Below are 13,848 nucleotides of genomic sequence, written 5' to 3'. Positions count from 1 at the left end.
CTGCGTGCTACTGTGTATTGCGTGCTGTGTGTTTTTTGTTGCAGCGTATTGTGTCTTTGATGCTGTACTTATTGCAGCAAGTGTGTCGTGTATTATATTTCGTATTGTGCCTCGTGGGAATATTGCTCTACTGTTGCAATCTGCTTGCTATCTGTTTTGCCGTGGGTAATTGCCGTGAGTGGCTGCTGCTTGTTTGTTCTTGCAACTTGTGGTTCCGTAATTGGTAGGGTGCTGTGATTGCCGTGTACTTGTGATTGTCATTCTGCGTATTATTAAATGGCAACTACAGGTTGGATTTTAGATTCTGGTGCAACGGATCATATGACATATGATAAAAATATGTTTCAATACATGACCACATCTTACAGGAAAAATATATCAACTGCCAATGGTACGTTGGCACCCGTGTGTGGTGCCGGCACTGTGCATCTTACCCCTACACTTCCCCTACATCATTGCTTGCTTGTTCCTTCTTTATCCCATCATCTGTTATCCATACCACAGGTTACTGAACAATTGGATTGTGTTGTTCTAATGTATCCATCATTTTGTCTCCTTCAGGATATTCAGACCAAGGAGATAATTGGGCGTGGCACTAAGAGAGAGGGGTTGTACTATGTGGACGACGTCGTTTCTGGCAGAGCTAATGCGGTTCGAGCGTCCCGGTCTAGTAATTTACAAGAAGTGTGGTTGTTGCATCGTCGGTTAGGGCATGCATCTTTTGGGTATTTACGGCATATGTTACCTAGTCTATTTAGTGGAATAAATGAATCAGACTTACATTGTGAAGTATGTATTCTTGCTAAAAGCCATCGGGCTTCGTTTCCTCCTAGTATGAATAAAAGAGCTTTACCGTTTGAACTTGTGCACTCTGATGTTTGGGGACCATCTCCTGTTGTTACTTCTTCTGGGATTAAGTGGTTTGTTACGTTTGTTGATGATTGCACTCGTATGACGTGGTTATATGTGGTGAAAAATAAGAGTGATGTTGGTATGGTATTCCGAACCTTTTCTCAAATGATTCGGACACAATACTTATCTGTAATTAAAGTTCTTCGTTCTGATAATGGTGGTGAGTATCTTAATTGTGAGTTGTCGGAGTTTCTTTGTGATCAAGGCATTCTCCATGAAACAACTTGTCCCTATACTCCACAGCAAAATGGAGTGGCTGAACGGAAAAATCGCCATATCTTAGAAACGGCACGTGCTCTACTTCTGGGCGCGTCTGTTCCTAAGATTTTTTGGCCTGAAGCAGTTACTTATGCGGTCTACGTGATTAATCGTATGCCCTCTCGGGTGATTGACTTTCGAACTCCTCTTCAAGTTCTCACTCAACATGTTCAGGTGATGTCTACTCATACTCTCAAGCCCCGGGTATTTGGTTGTGTGGCTTATGTGCATATTCCGAAAATTCATCGCTCTAAGTTGGATCCGTGTGCCCTTCGATGTGTGTTTGTTGGTTTCTCATCTCACCAAAAAGGATATAAATGTTATCACCCTGAGACTCGACATATGTATGTTACTATGGATGTGACCTTTTCTGAATCGGAGTTTTTTTATGCCCCCGTATCTTCATCTTCAGATCACCAGGGGGAGAGCTCTAGTGGTGATCTGGAATGGTTGGACTTGGGAGAAAATACTGTGGTTGATGTTGAGGCCGTGCATGCTGATGCTGTGGTTGATGTTGAGGCCGTGCATGCTGATGCCGTGCCTAATGCGGCAGTGATCATACATGCCGTGCCAGAAGTTGCTGCCGAGAGCAGCATGCAGTCAGAAGCAAAAGATGCCGAGAGTGATCCGCAGTCAGGACAGTTCATTGTCGATCCTACTTGTGTAACCCCCTCTCTCTCTAGCTCCACGGTGATGCCCAATGATTCTTCTCTGAATAAACCTGAGGTAAGTATTGTGGATGATTATGTAACTAATGCAAGTACTGATGTAAATACATATAAGCTGCCACCGAAACAAAATCGGGGTGTGCCACCTGACAGGTTTTCTCCGGAAGGCAAAGTAAAGTATCCGATAGCCAACTATGTCTCATGCAATGGTCTTGCACCAGAGCGTAAGACCTTGATAGACAATATAGAGGCTATTCGAGTACCAACTCGTGTGGATGAGGCTCTAAAGGATCCAAAGTGGGCAAATGCAATGGATGAAGAAATGTTGGCGTTACAGAAGAATAATACCTGGGAGGTGACGTCCTTGCCGGAGGGAAAAAAAAACAGTTGGATGTCGGTGGGTGTTTACCGTCAAATACAAAGCCGATGGATTAATAGACAGGTACAAAGCAAGGTTGGTAGCTAAAGGATACACCCAAACATATAGTGTAGATTATCAAGAGACGTTCTCTCCGGTTGCCAAGATGAATACGGTACGTGTTCTGATTTCTTTAGCTGCTAATATGGACTGGCCATTAAAACAGTTTGATGTGAAAAACGCTTTTCTCCATGGGAACTTGGAGGAAGAAGTATATATGGATTTTCCTCCTGGGTACAGTGCTGGTAGAAGTACCGAAGTATGCCGGTTGCGTAAGTCTCTTTATGGGCTGAAGCAATCGCCTCGTGCATGGTTTGATAGGTTTACTCAAGTTATGAAAAAGATTGGGTATTATCAGAGTCATTCTGATCATACATTGTTCGTTAAACGGAGACAGAAAAAAGTGACAGCTTTAATCATCTATGTAGATGACATGATTATTACTGGAGATGATTGTGATGAGATTTCAAGATTACAGAAGAATCTTGCGGCTGAGTTTGAAATGAAGAACCTGGGGGATTTGAAATATTTTCTTGGAGTTGAAGTTGCTCGATCTTCGAAAGGTATTTTCTTGTCACAACGTAAGTATGTTTTGGATTTGCTAAAAGAAACTGGTATGCTGGGATGCAAGCCAGTAGATACACCTATTGTTGAAAAACATCATCTATGTGTGGATCCGAATCAGAAATCAGTTGATAAGGGGAGATATCAGAGACTTGTAGGGAGACTAATTTATTTGGCTCATACACGGCCTGATATTGCCTATGCAGTAAGTGTAGTAAGTCAATTTATGCATTCACCAAGTCTAGATCATATGGCTGCTGTTATGCGTATCTTAGCATATTTAAAGTCTGCACCTGGGAAAGGAGTTCTATATCGGAAGTATGGACATTTGAGAATTGAGGGGTTCACGGATGCTGATTGGGCAGGAAGTGTAGGTGACAGACGGTCTACTTCGGGATACTTTACGTTTGTAGGAGGAAATTTGGTTACATGGAGAAGTAAGAAACAGAAGGTAGTATCAAGATCCTCGGCTGAGGCCGAGTATCGAGGGATGGCTCACGGCATTTGTGAGATTCTCTGGCTTCGAAAGCTTCTTGAGGGGCTTGGGTTCAAGCCAAAGGAAACCATGAGACTATACTGTGATAATAAGTCAGCAAGAGATATAGCTGATAATCCGGTACAGCATGATAGGACAAAACATGTGGAAGTTGATCGACATTTTATTAAAGAGAAGCTTGAAAGGAAGATTGTGTCAATACCTTTTGTGAAGTCAGAGGAGCAACTTGCAGACGTTCTAACTCATGCAGTATGTAGTCGAAGGTTTGATGACTCACTTGTCAAGTTGGGCATGTGTGATATCTATGCACCAACTTGAGGGGGAGTGTTAGCGTGAGTCAATATTAGGAAAAATAGGGAATGTAAATAATAGGAGTCCTTTATTAAGTAGGTTTGTGTATATGTTATTTGTTTCCTTGTAAAACTATAATAGTACTGATGTATATATATTTCTAAACAAGTAATAGAAGAAAATTAATTTCCCGTAAAAGTTCTATTAAATGGAATGGCAAAAGCAATATAGATATTCAACTATTCAAACTATGACAATTCAGTATGCAAGGCACGTGCACATATAATTGGGTTTTGAAAACTGTTGTACCACGTCAGTCGTCCGATCATCTCATAAAAAAGTGAAACATAACAAAACATATATGTAATTAGAACACAATGATAGTATCACAAACCTATTGTCAGTCATATGTTTCATGTCAGATGCCTTATGCAATTGTTCGCATGCAAGAATCCCTCATTTTTCATGAAATATATCTCTTGTGTATACGTCACTCATCACGTTAACAAAAGAGATTTATTTTGACTGTGTACTTTAATCAGGATGACAATCTAGTCATGTTTGGCCGGGTTGTATTTCTTTTGCATGAAATGATATCAACTCAGCTTTTTCATAAGAAAAATGCTAAGAACAATTGCTCATGTTTGCGTGGATTCGTGAGAGACTCCCAACCGGTGCCTTGTCAATTCCACATGCATCCAGGACTAGGCTAGATATTCAAATCCAGATCCCCTTATTTCTCATAGCCGAACTACTTCATACAATAAAAGATTTAATTGCGAAAAATGTGAGCAAAAAAAATTAAGAAAGCATCATATATTTGTACCGAGTGCCGAACTCTCTTGTGCACCTTCCTGCTCAGGTGCAGTTTCATATGATTAAACCTTATGGACGTACATTTAGGTCCTTTAACTCAGCAAAATAAAAAACATGACAGACCTCTCAGATCTATCCAGTTTCCGAAAACCTAGGAACGTACAATATTGGTTTAGAGCATAAGTATTCATTGTGTGACGATTACTTCACAAAATGTGAACGGAAAAGAAAAAAAAACGTCATCCAGCCTTGGACGTTGTTCTCCAGCATGTTTCTGAGACAATGTTCTTGCGGTTGGAATGGTTTTACAGCAGTAAACTTATCTCTTCCTATCTCTTAATCCAGGTAACTCTTTCCCTGCAACAAAACTCTTACTCGTAAGTTCTGCAGTTCTACAAATGCATCAACTCCTGCAGATTCAGTGTGGAAGACAACAGACACACAATATGCAAAAGTTAAAGACGGGGATTGTTTACCAGGAGGCTATGGATAACACGACGCCACAGATTATAATGAGTCTATAACAAGCAATTCCTCCTACTACTTCATGGCATACCACAAGATGAATTTTCTGGGCAGAGCATTCTGAAAAAGCCTAGTTCCACCTGAAAGCATGGACTTGTCAAAGGACATCAACCTATGGAAGCCATCCTATCTGTCTATCTCTACTCTGACCTCATTGACCGGAACCTTGATTTTTCTTAATATTGTTTCATGAATTTAATTGAATCCAACGACTCTTCCGTGCCTGTCAAATATTTTCCAAAATTAAAATGACGCTTAAAGAATTAATGAATATATTAACATGTTTTAAATCTCAATCTTCATAGATGTTGGTGAGGTGAGGCCCTAGTATAGTAATATGTTGATTTTGAACACAAAGCCAAGAAGAAAGACCCAAATATAAAAGTGCAGAAATTTTTACGAAGGTAAATACCCGAGTGTTGAGAAGCAATATGTGAAACAGGTCTGCATCATTCGACAACAATGATATCATGAAGTAGAACGAGATGAATAAGAAACTTTCATCTACTCTTGGAGCATAAACAAAAAGATCTGCATTGCTCCTCTAAAAGAATGAACAACAAACTTACTTAGTTTTACCGTCTTAAGTTGCATGCAAAAGCACAGTTTTACTTGATGTGGATACTAAAAGGCTCTGCGCCGGTTCTTTCTTCAGACTTCTCCTCTCTATCAAATTTCGAGTTTCCAAAGCATTGTCCCATGCACCAGATGCAGCATATAGGCTTCCTAGAACAACATAGTTAACTGAATTCCTTGGATGCATATAACTAAGATGCATTGCTGCCACTTTTCCAAGTGAGCTATTACCATGGACACTACACGCCCCAAGAATGGCTCCCCAAACTGCTGAATTAGGCTTTATGTTCATACTACACATAAGCTTGTAAGCTTCGTCTAACAAACCTGCACATGCATAAAGGTCTACCATGCAAGTAAAATGCTCAGATCGAGGCAAGATGTTGTATTTTCTAAGCATAGTATTGAAGCATTCCCATCCTTCAACTGTCAGTCCAGCATGGCTACAAGCAAAGAGAAGAGACAAGAATGTGATATCATTAGGTTGCAATCCCTCATATTCCATCATTTTATATAAAGCAATCGCCTTATGTCCCAAGCCATTCCTTCCATATCCAGAAATTATCGATGACCATGAAATAACATTCTTTTCCTCCATCTCGTCAAAAGCATGGTTAGCATCTTCAATTTCTCCGCATTTTGCATACATATCAACAAGAGTATTTCCCATGGCCACATCATGACAAGGTTGGTGTTTAAAAGTAAGGGCATGGATTTGTCTTCCCAAGATCAATGAAGCAACATTCGCACATACATTAAGCATGGAGCATAATATGACACCGTCCAGTGCCACGCACATAAGAGTTATTTCTTTAAGGAGGTCTAGCACATCACTGCTGTAGTTACCTTCTCGTGCATATCCATTTATCAGTGCCATGCAAGAGATAACATCCTTTTTTATCATGCTCCTGTATATCTTATGAGCTCTCTCTACCCTTCCACATTTTGCATATGCATTAATTAGGGATCCACTTAAAGATTTGTGTGAGCCAAAACCCAGTTGTGTGATGAATTCATGTATTATGTATTTGACTCACCTTCATAAGACCACTACCTCCGGCTAAAGCTCTCAACACACTCCCCAAGCTGAAGCAATCAGGGATCATGCCTAAGTTAAATGGTCACAGACAATAATTAGACATAAGTAATAAGAGGACAAGTAAAGGTGTTCATATGAATGGTATAAAAATCTCAAGGCATGATAACAAGATTATTGAGACTTTACTGTAACCATGCTTCTCAAGCAGGAACCTCCAGCGGGAAACCAATTTTTGACTATTTTCATGCGAGTTAGTACATCAAAAAAGGAATAACACGCTCGTGCACACACACACATACACAAAACTGGTGTAAATAATATTGGACCATAATTTCTCTTATATTGAATGTATCAGTGGTCATGCTGCAGAAAGAAAGGGCAATGCCATTGATATACACAAGGCGAATGCGGCAATGTGGCAAGTAAACATTACTCAAGGAATCAGAAACACACGAAAAGAAAAGAATACGGGAATTTTTTTTAAAACACTAGAATTTTAGCCATTTTAAACATTCACCTTCCTTCATCATCGAATGAAACATAAGCAAAGAGTCATCAGCAAAACCCTGAACAGCATAGCCGCCAATCAAAGCATTCCACGAAACCAAGTCCCTCACCGACATTTCCTCAAACAAACATAGCGCATCCTCTATCTTCCCACAATTAGAATGAAAATCAACCAACGCACTCTGCACAAACAAGTTCTCAGCAAACCTACCTTTCGCAATACACTCTTATATCTGCTTCCCAACTTCAAAACATCTCAACCCTGTACACGCCCTCAACGCACTCCCATACCCAAACTGGTTAGCCCTAAAACCCGCCTGACGCATACCCAGAAACACCATCAAACCATCCTCATAACACCCACCTTTAAGATACCCAGAAATCATAGCGGTGCAAGACACATTTCTGTCACGCATTTTAACAAACACATTGCGGGCACTAACCATGCGGTCGAATTACGTATAAAAGTTTACCAGCTTCGTATCTAAATTCAAATTTGAACCAAACCCATCTGTAATTACGTGAACCAAAAGACCGGGCCTTTCTGCTCGTTCGTCGATGCAGATCTGCAAGATATTCATGTACAGAGAGTAATAAGAGTTCGATTGGGTTGGTTTGGAGAGGAGTCTCAAAGCTTCTTGAAATTGGCCTCTTTTGCACACGGCTTGCATAATGTGCGAGTTTGTGGAGTACTATGGAATGAGGCGCGTCATTATTTGAAAGTTCGTTTATCGTTTCTGTACGGAAATATGAACAAAATTTTTGCCGCCACTTCTAACGGAAATATCACTCATTTTTAGTGACAAGCTATTTCTTACCCAGTTTAAAGATCTGTTATCTCCCTTAGCAGCGTAGTATCGATTCTCTTGTGTAAACTTATTTACTATTCATCACTTTTTAGCATATAAACCTCTGTTAATTCAAAAAGAAGTGATTGCAAGAGATTCAACCTTAACAGACAAGGTGAAATCTTGCCCGATACTCTTGTTTGTTCTCTAAATTTGTAGATCTATTACTTAATACATTCTTCAGTATGTATTCCAGTCATATCCACCTGCTTTCCTACTTTAAGAGTCTTATTTGTATCTGGATCTGGTTAGTCTAATGAATATGCCTTCATTAAAAGCAATCTAGGACCAAACAAATGACTTAAGGGGCTCTGGACTCCCTTCATTCGAACATACAAGATTCTGAACTAAATGTCCTTATTTACAAGGCAAGAAAAATAACTTAATGTAGACTTAACTCATCCACAATAATCCTTTGATAACAAGAAGTCTGAGTAACTTGGGCGCAAGTAATCGACTTAAAACACTCTTGTTCTACATCTGCTATATTGAGATAGCAGTTGCACGCCTAGTACTTGGTTTGTTTTGATTGCAAGTCTCAAAGCCTACACCTAAGGCCTCACAAAGGCACCTTTCAGAACTAACTCTGTCATCTTCTTGCAGCACATCAACAAGCAAGAGTCCGACTACACATCCAAAGTGTCAATCCCTTAAAAAGCTGTGCTGAGGTCCGAGGATCATTCTTTAGAGAAATCTTCGCCTGAACAGCTACCACTGCTGCGTTCCTTGATCAGGTAGATTAAACATATGAAAGTATTGCTCGTCTTGCTTAATCTGTGTTATTATATATAACTGAACATTATACAGCAGAGAACAGACAGCACACAAAGCCAACAGCTATTATATTTGGACTTTCCATAGGTACATTAGTTTGTCTGGAAAAAGTAATTTTCCAACTTATTAGTTCCACCATATAAAAGCAAGTTAAAATTCAAGCAAACCGTAAACATAATAGTAATGAAATTCATCGCGGTACATCAGTGGAATTGGATATCTCAGCTGTGGAAAAAATTTCTGGTTTTTTTCCACTCACACCAGCTTCAGCCACATTTCTTCCTGTAAAAAATGCAGGCTTTTCAGGTAATGGCAACGGTGTGCTTTGATTTGTCAACATAGATAAGACATCTGACATGGTAGGACGATTAGCTGCATTTTCTTCCACGCATAGCAGACCAACATGAACGCATCTTAACAATTGATCTTTGATACATGAATCACCTAATGTTGGATCCATTAATTCAAGAACTGTGCCTTCCTTCCACAATTCCCATGCCTGAAACATGCAGGATTGTATTTAATTAGAATCACGCACCTAAAACTATGAAGAAAAACTTGTCGTCACAATTAAGATTGGAATGACATACATATCCAACTATATTAAGCACGCAATCAGCATTGTAGAAGCTATTGTTTCTCCTGCCGCTTACAATTTCAAGCATTAACACTCCAAAACTATACACATCAGATTTTATGGAAAAGAGGCCCTTCATGGCGTACTCGGGAGACATGTAACCACTGTTACCAAATAGAAAAAGACACTTGTTTTAGTACTTCTGCATACATAAATAATCCATGTTATGTAATATAGCAAACTGAAAGAGATGAAAGACCAATTTATTGTTTACTTACTATGTTCCGACAACCCTATTAGTATTTGCTTCCAGTTCATTATGCTTGAAAATCCTTGCCATACCAAAATCAGATATTTTAGGGTTCATATTTTCGTCAAGTAGTATGTTACTTGCTTTTAAATCTCTATGAATTACTGTCACTCTTGAGTACTTGTGCAAGTAAAGCAATCCTTGTGCAATTCCTTCAATTATACTAAAACGCTTCTTCCAATCAAGTAGCGTGACTCTTGTTGAATCTGCTCAGTATATAGAAGAATTAGTAGACTGATAATTTTTGACATATCACACATATCTGAAACAAAAATAAATCAAGCAGTAGGATTAAAGTGAGTGTTACCAACCGAATAAAAAGTAGTCCAAACTTTTGTTTGGCATATACTCGTATATGAGCATCCTTTCTTCGCCATGAATGCAAAATCCAAAAAGTTTGACAAGGTTTTTATGTTGGAGTTCATATGTGAGTATCAATTCATTCTTAAACTCCAATGTTCCTTGCCCTGAACATTTTGAAAGCCTCTTAACGGCTACTTCTTGTCCCGTCACCAATTTTCCCTGAATTAGTGATGCACAATATCTCACCTGATCAGCAATTTGTTTTTAGCATCAATAGATGAAATAACATTCTATGATTTAAAACCTTACCTTATAAACCGGACCAAATCCCCCCTGTCCGAGCTTGTTTTCTGGTGAGAAATTACATGTGGCAGCCATTACAGATGCATAACTAAAGACACTTAAATCATGTCTCATATTTCCACCATTTTGACGTGCAGTAGCATCAGTAGGTCGATCAGATTTCATTAAGTCAAGCAATTCATCCTCAATGATCCTTGTCTCATTCTCGCCTATGTAAATTAAGGTACAAAATATATTTTACATTCATGACAAAAACTTTCATTGACGTGAATAACTTTGTGTACCTGAAAGTGCAAATTTTCTTCTTCGTAGCACATAGCAAGCTATGCATGGGACAACTAGTAGTAGAGTAGCAGCTGTGATACCAGTGCCAATAAATATCCGCTTTCTTGTATCTGCATTCATTAGTAAATATGCTTTCCATTTTATTGCATAAATACTAGTATGTGTCTGTGTGTGCGTGTGAGGAAGGGATGCATTGTTATGATATATAAACTAGTGGACAAGTTCTTACTGGAAAAGATTAATGAAGTAAATTTACCATTACGGCGAGGTGACTTTGTTTTTAACATATTGAAAGTGGTATCACCAGTGGAGTCTTCAAGGAACTGCGAAAGTTTTCTGGTGTAATATTGACATCCAGACTGATCATCTTCATCTAGAACATTGAATCCAAGGCACTCGCAATTTTTCCAACAAGAATCTTTACAATCGCTAAGACTTAGATTTGTATTAGGATCAATCGGGTAGGTATCATTTGAGCTGGTTGGTTTAAAGTAACCACGTTTTAGCTCGAATATGTCACCAGCATGTCTGCAAGTTGGCTTCTCTGCCCATCTCTGGCATCCTCCATCTGTGTTATAGCCATAACAGTTTTCTGTTCTTGCAATCACAAATTCTCCAGCGTCGTCTAGTCGTCCAGCTAAGGATAGCACCCATTCTGTTGAAGTCTGGTTTAGAGGGTGGTAAGTGAAGGAGGCTTCAGTTCCATTCGAAACAATACTAATATTATACCTACTCATCAGCTGCTTAAATCTCTTACTTGTAGAGGCTCCACTAGTCCAGTAAACCACTCCGCGTCGCTTAATCTGCAATTCTTGCATTTTGTACTCCCATTCAAGGGTGAAAGGCCCCGGCTTTGGGTTGGAGTCACTTGACCATGAAGTAAGTGACAAAATGTGCCCGTTTCTGTAGTTAACCCCTAATTTCATGCCTGGATAAAGGGTATCTGTTGGATGATCAAAACTTTGCCACAAAACCCGATTTTTCGATCCATGGATAGAGTTCACTTCTTGTACGACAAAATTGCCAGAATCCAGTAGAGTAGCCACCACAGTACTAGTGTTTGTATTTGCTGTTTCTATACCGGCAGAGTAAAGCACCAACCGCGTCCCGCTTTTGTCCACAATTTTCAACGTTTTGTTCTCGTCGAAGGTAAGAATTCCCGAAGGGTATAAAATAGGTGTGTCTCGGCTGGCAATCCATCCTATGTTATCACCGCCATTCCGCTCTATGCTCAACTGGCTGTAATTGGATTTGCCATATGTATTGAAACGCAAGCAGAAGGTCCCCCTTGCAGAACATAAAACAGTTGTGGAGTTGAGAGACTCACCTGGTTTGAGTGTGTCACCTGGTTTGAGTGTGTCCCTTGCACTTGCAGCAGTATAATAATAAGTCCACACCACTAAGCTTGAAAATATGAGCAAGCAAGTTCTGCAGCTAGCCATGAATGACTACATAAAATTATATCTGCCTAACCTTTCTTCTTTGTTGGTTGCAACTGAATTTTACGTGAAGTGATTTGAACTTAAAAGTTCACTTGGAGGACAAAACTTTTAAAATGATAACCATTCAACACCCTAAATGGCAAATTGTACTATGCCGACCAAATATGCAGACGGTTTTAAGCCCTTGGATTTGATCTTGACGGGTTCGCAACAAATGAGCCCAAACTGATCACACGCTGGAACGGGGTCATTTATGACCCGTCTCCTTTCTTCATTTCCTTCCTCCTTTTTATCCGTCGTGTTCCACGCTCGCGTCTCACTCTCTCCTCTCTCCTCTCTCCTCTCTCTCTCTCTCTCTCAACTCTCTGCTCTACATGGCACCCTCTCAATTGGAAATCTAAAGCAAATTTTTATGTGTGAAGTGATTTAAACTTTATAGTTCATGTGGCCGACAAAACTTTTAAAAAGATAACCAATCAACAAATAGATGTACAACAAGACGGAAGGCCCATTTGTACCGTTGGAGACATTTTTTCTTTATAACTGGAATACAAATGGTATATTATATGTTTTTATACAAATAGTGGAAAATTGTAATTTTTAAGTTATTAATTTTTTAACACACATATCATATCATTTGTATAGTAACACGTAATGTACCATCCCGTGTTCTGGTCACATTGAAAAATCTCTCGTACCATTGAAACATAAATGCACACAACTTTGGAAAATGTTTCATAAGATTGGAGCGACACATGTTTCATGCACGTATATGAAATAGTTGTCTGCCCAATCATTTCCTTTTTTCAACTACCAAGGCTTTTATCTTTCGAATGTGCAACTGTTTTGTTTGATTTTCAACAGCAGCTGTACTTGAGTTTTTACATTAATAGCGTTCAATGCTATGCTATAGTGTGTCTTGTACGTTTTTAATCATCCCATTCCAAGCTGAGCTGGTTCAGCAATGACTCTTCAATACGTATCAGAGTGTTTTGTTTGGAAAAAGATGCACAAAATCTGATAATTGGGAATATTCACCAGTAACACCCAAATTCAAACATGGGGTTCAAATTTCCCGGATTTTCTCGGATTCCAAATGGAGGCTATTAATGGAGGCTATTAATGATAAATTAACTGTCCGAGCTGTCTGGCGCAGAGTTCCTGGAGAAATTTCCGAGCTATAATCGCAGCCATGGGCGGTGATGTCGGAATCCATGGGTCTTCTTCGACGTGACTCCGGTTTGGTTTGGTGATGTTGGGAAGGAGCAATCTAAGACTATTTATCATTAATAACCAAAACTTAACACTCAATTATGTAAATGTCACATTTTATAAAAAAAATTTCAAATATACCTGAAAACTAATGTGAATGGACTCTCAAATTCCAAAACTCATTTACACATAAAAGCCAAAACACTTGAATAGATCCCCAATACATCATTGTTCAAAGTGTGAGGCTGCTAGGGGAGTTGGTTATATCAAATTTGTGCATGTCAGTTTTGATGCGACTCTATTGGACTTCTGTTACGACTAATTAGACTCCTTAGACCATTTCCAACCGAAGAGTTCAGAGGTTCAAAAATAGCCTAAAAATCATCTTCAATCGAGAGCTAGGCCAAAGAGCTCATGGGTCTCATAAGACAAAAGAAAGACCAAATGATCAACCGGCTAGCCATCTTTAGCCAGCCAACCAGCCCGCTGGCTAGCCCAACTTTTTTTTTTTTGTTCTTTTCCATTTGCTCAGCCCACTTTAGGCTTTAGGCTTTAGGGTTTTGGATTTTTTTTTGTCCCAGCCCACTTTTTTTGTTATTTTTAATTTCTAATTTTTTCCTACATCATTTCTCATATATTTTTCATCATTCCATACTATAGTCCTTTGGCCTTCGGTTGGAGATGATTTTTTGTCACATGGCTATATTTGGCCTATGGCCCTTTG

General features: G+C 39.3%; 1 protein-coding gene and 1 pseudogene across 6 annotated transcripts; both read right to left on the bottom strand.

Annotated features, from left to right (window-relative positions):
- Nucleotides 1–4,426: 4,426 nt before the first annotated feature.
- On the bottom strand, nt 4,427–7,896 carry LOC137730245 (pentatricopeptide repeat-containing protein At3g20730-like; annotated as a pseudogene). Its single transcript, XR_015951942.1, has 3 exons — nt 7,081–7,896; nt 4,900–6,632; nt 4,427–4,780 (listed from the first exon to the last, which is right to left on the bottom strand). The product of XR_015951942.1 is annotated as a pentatricopeptide repeat-containing protein At3g20730-like (transcript).
- An 842-nt stretch (nt 7,897–8,738) lies between these two features.
- Nucleotides 8,739–12,365, bottom strand: LOC137728936 (G-type lectin S-receptor-like serine/threonine-protein kinase At1g67520). Of its 5 annotated transcripts, XM_088678675.1 has the most exons (8): nt 12,294–12,365; nt 10,727–11,965; nt 10,470–10,580; nt 10,192–10,394; nt 9,891–10,101; nt 9,548–9,785; nt 9,283–9,433; nt 8,739–9,191 (listed from the first exon to the last, which is right to left on the bottom strand). In XM_088678675.1, the coding sequence occupies exons 2-8, from the start codon at nt 11,910–11,912 to the stop codon at nt 8,883–8,885; spliced, it is 2,409 nt and encodes an 802-aa protein (XP_088534801.1). In that variant the 5' UTR covers nt 11,913–11,965; nt 12,294–12,365; the 3' UTR covers nt 8,739–8,882. The 5 variants fall into 5 exon arrangements, with proteins under 5 accessions (XP_088534801.1, XP_088534802.1, XP_068323847.2 ...); XM_088678676.1 differs by lacking the exon at nt 12,294–12,365 and having other exon boundaries at nt 9,346–9,433; nt 9,548–9,788; nt 10,727–12,039; XM_068467746.2 differs by lacking the exon at nt 12,294–12,365 and having other exon boundaries at nt 9,548–9,788; nt 10,727–12,037.
- Between the last annotated feature and the right edge of the window lie 1,483 nt (nt 12,366–13,848).

This window comes from Pyrus communis, chromosome 10, assembly GCF_041283825.1.
Source record: "Pyrus communis isolate YQ-2024b chromosome 10, ASM4128382v1, whole genome shotgun sequence".
Taxonomy (NCBI): Eukaryota; Viridiplantae; Streptophyta; class Magnoliopsida; order Rosales; family Rosaceae; genus Pyrus; species Pyrus communis.
This window is presented reverse-complemented; position numbering and strand designations above follow the sequence as displayed.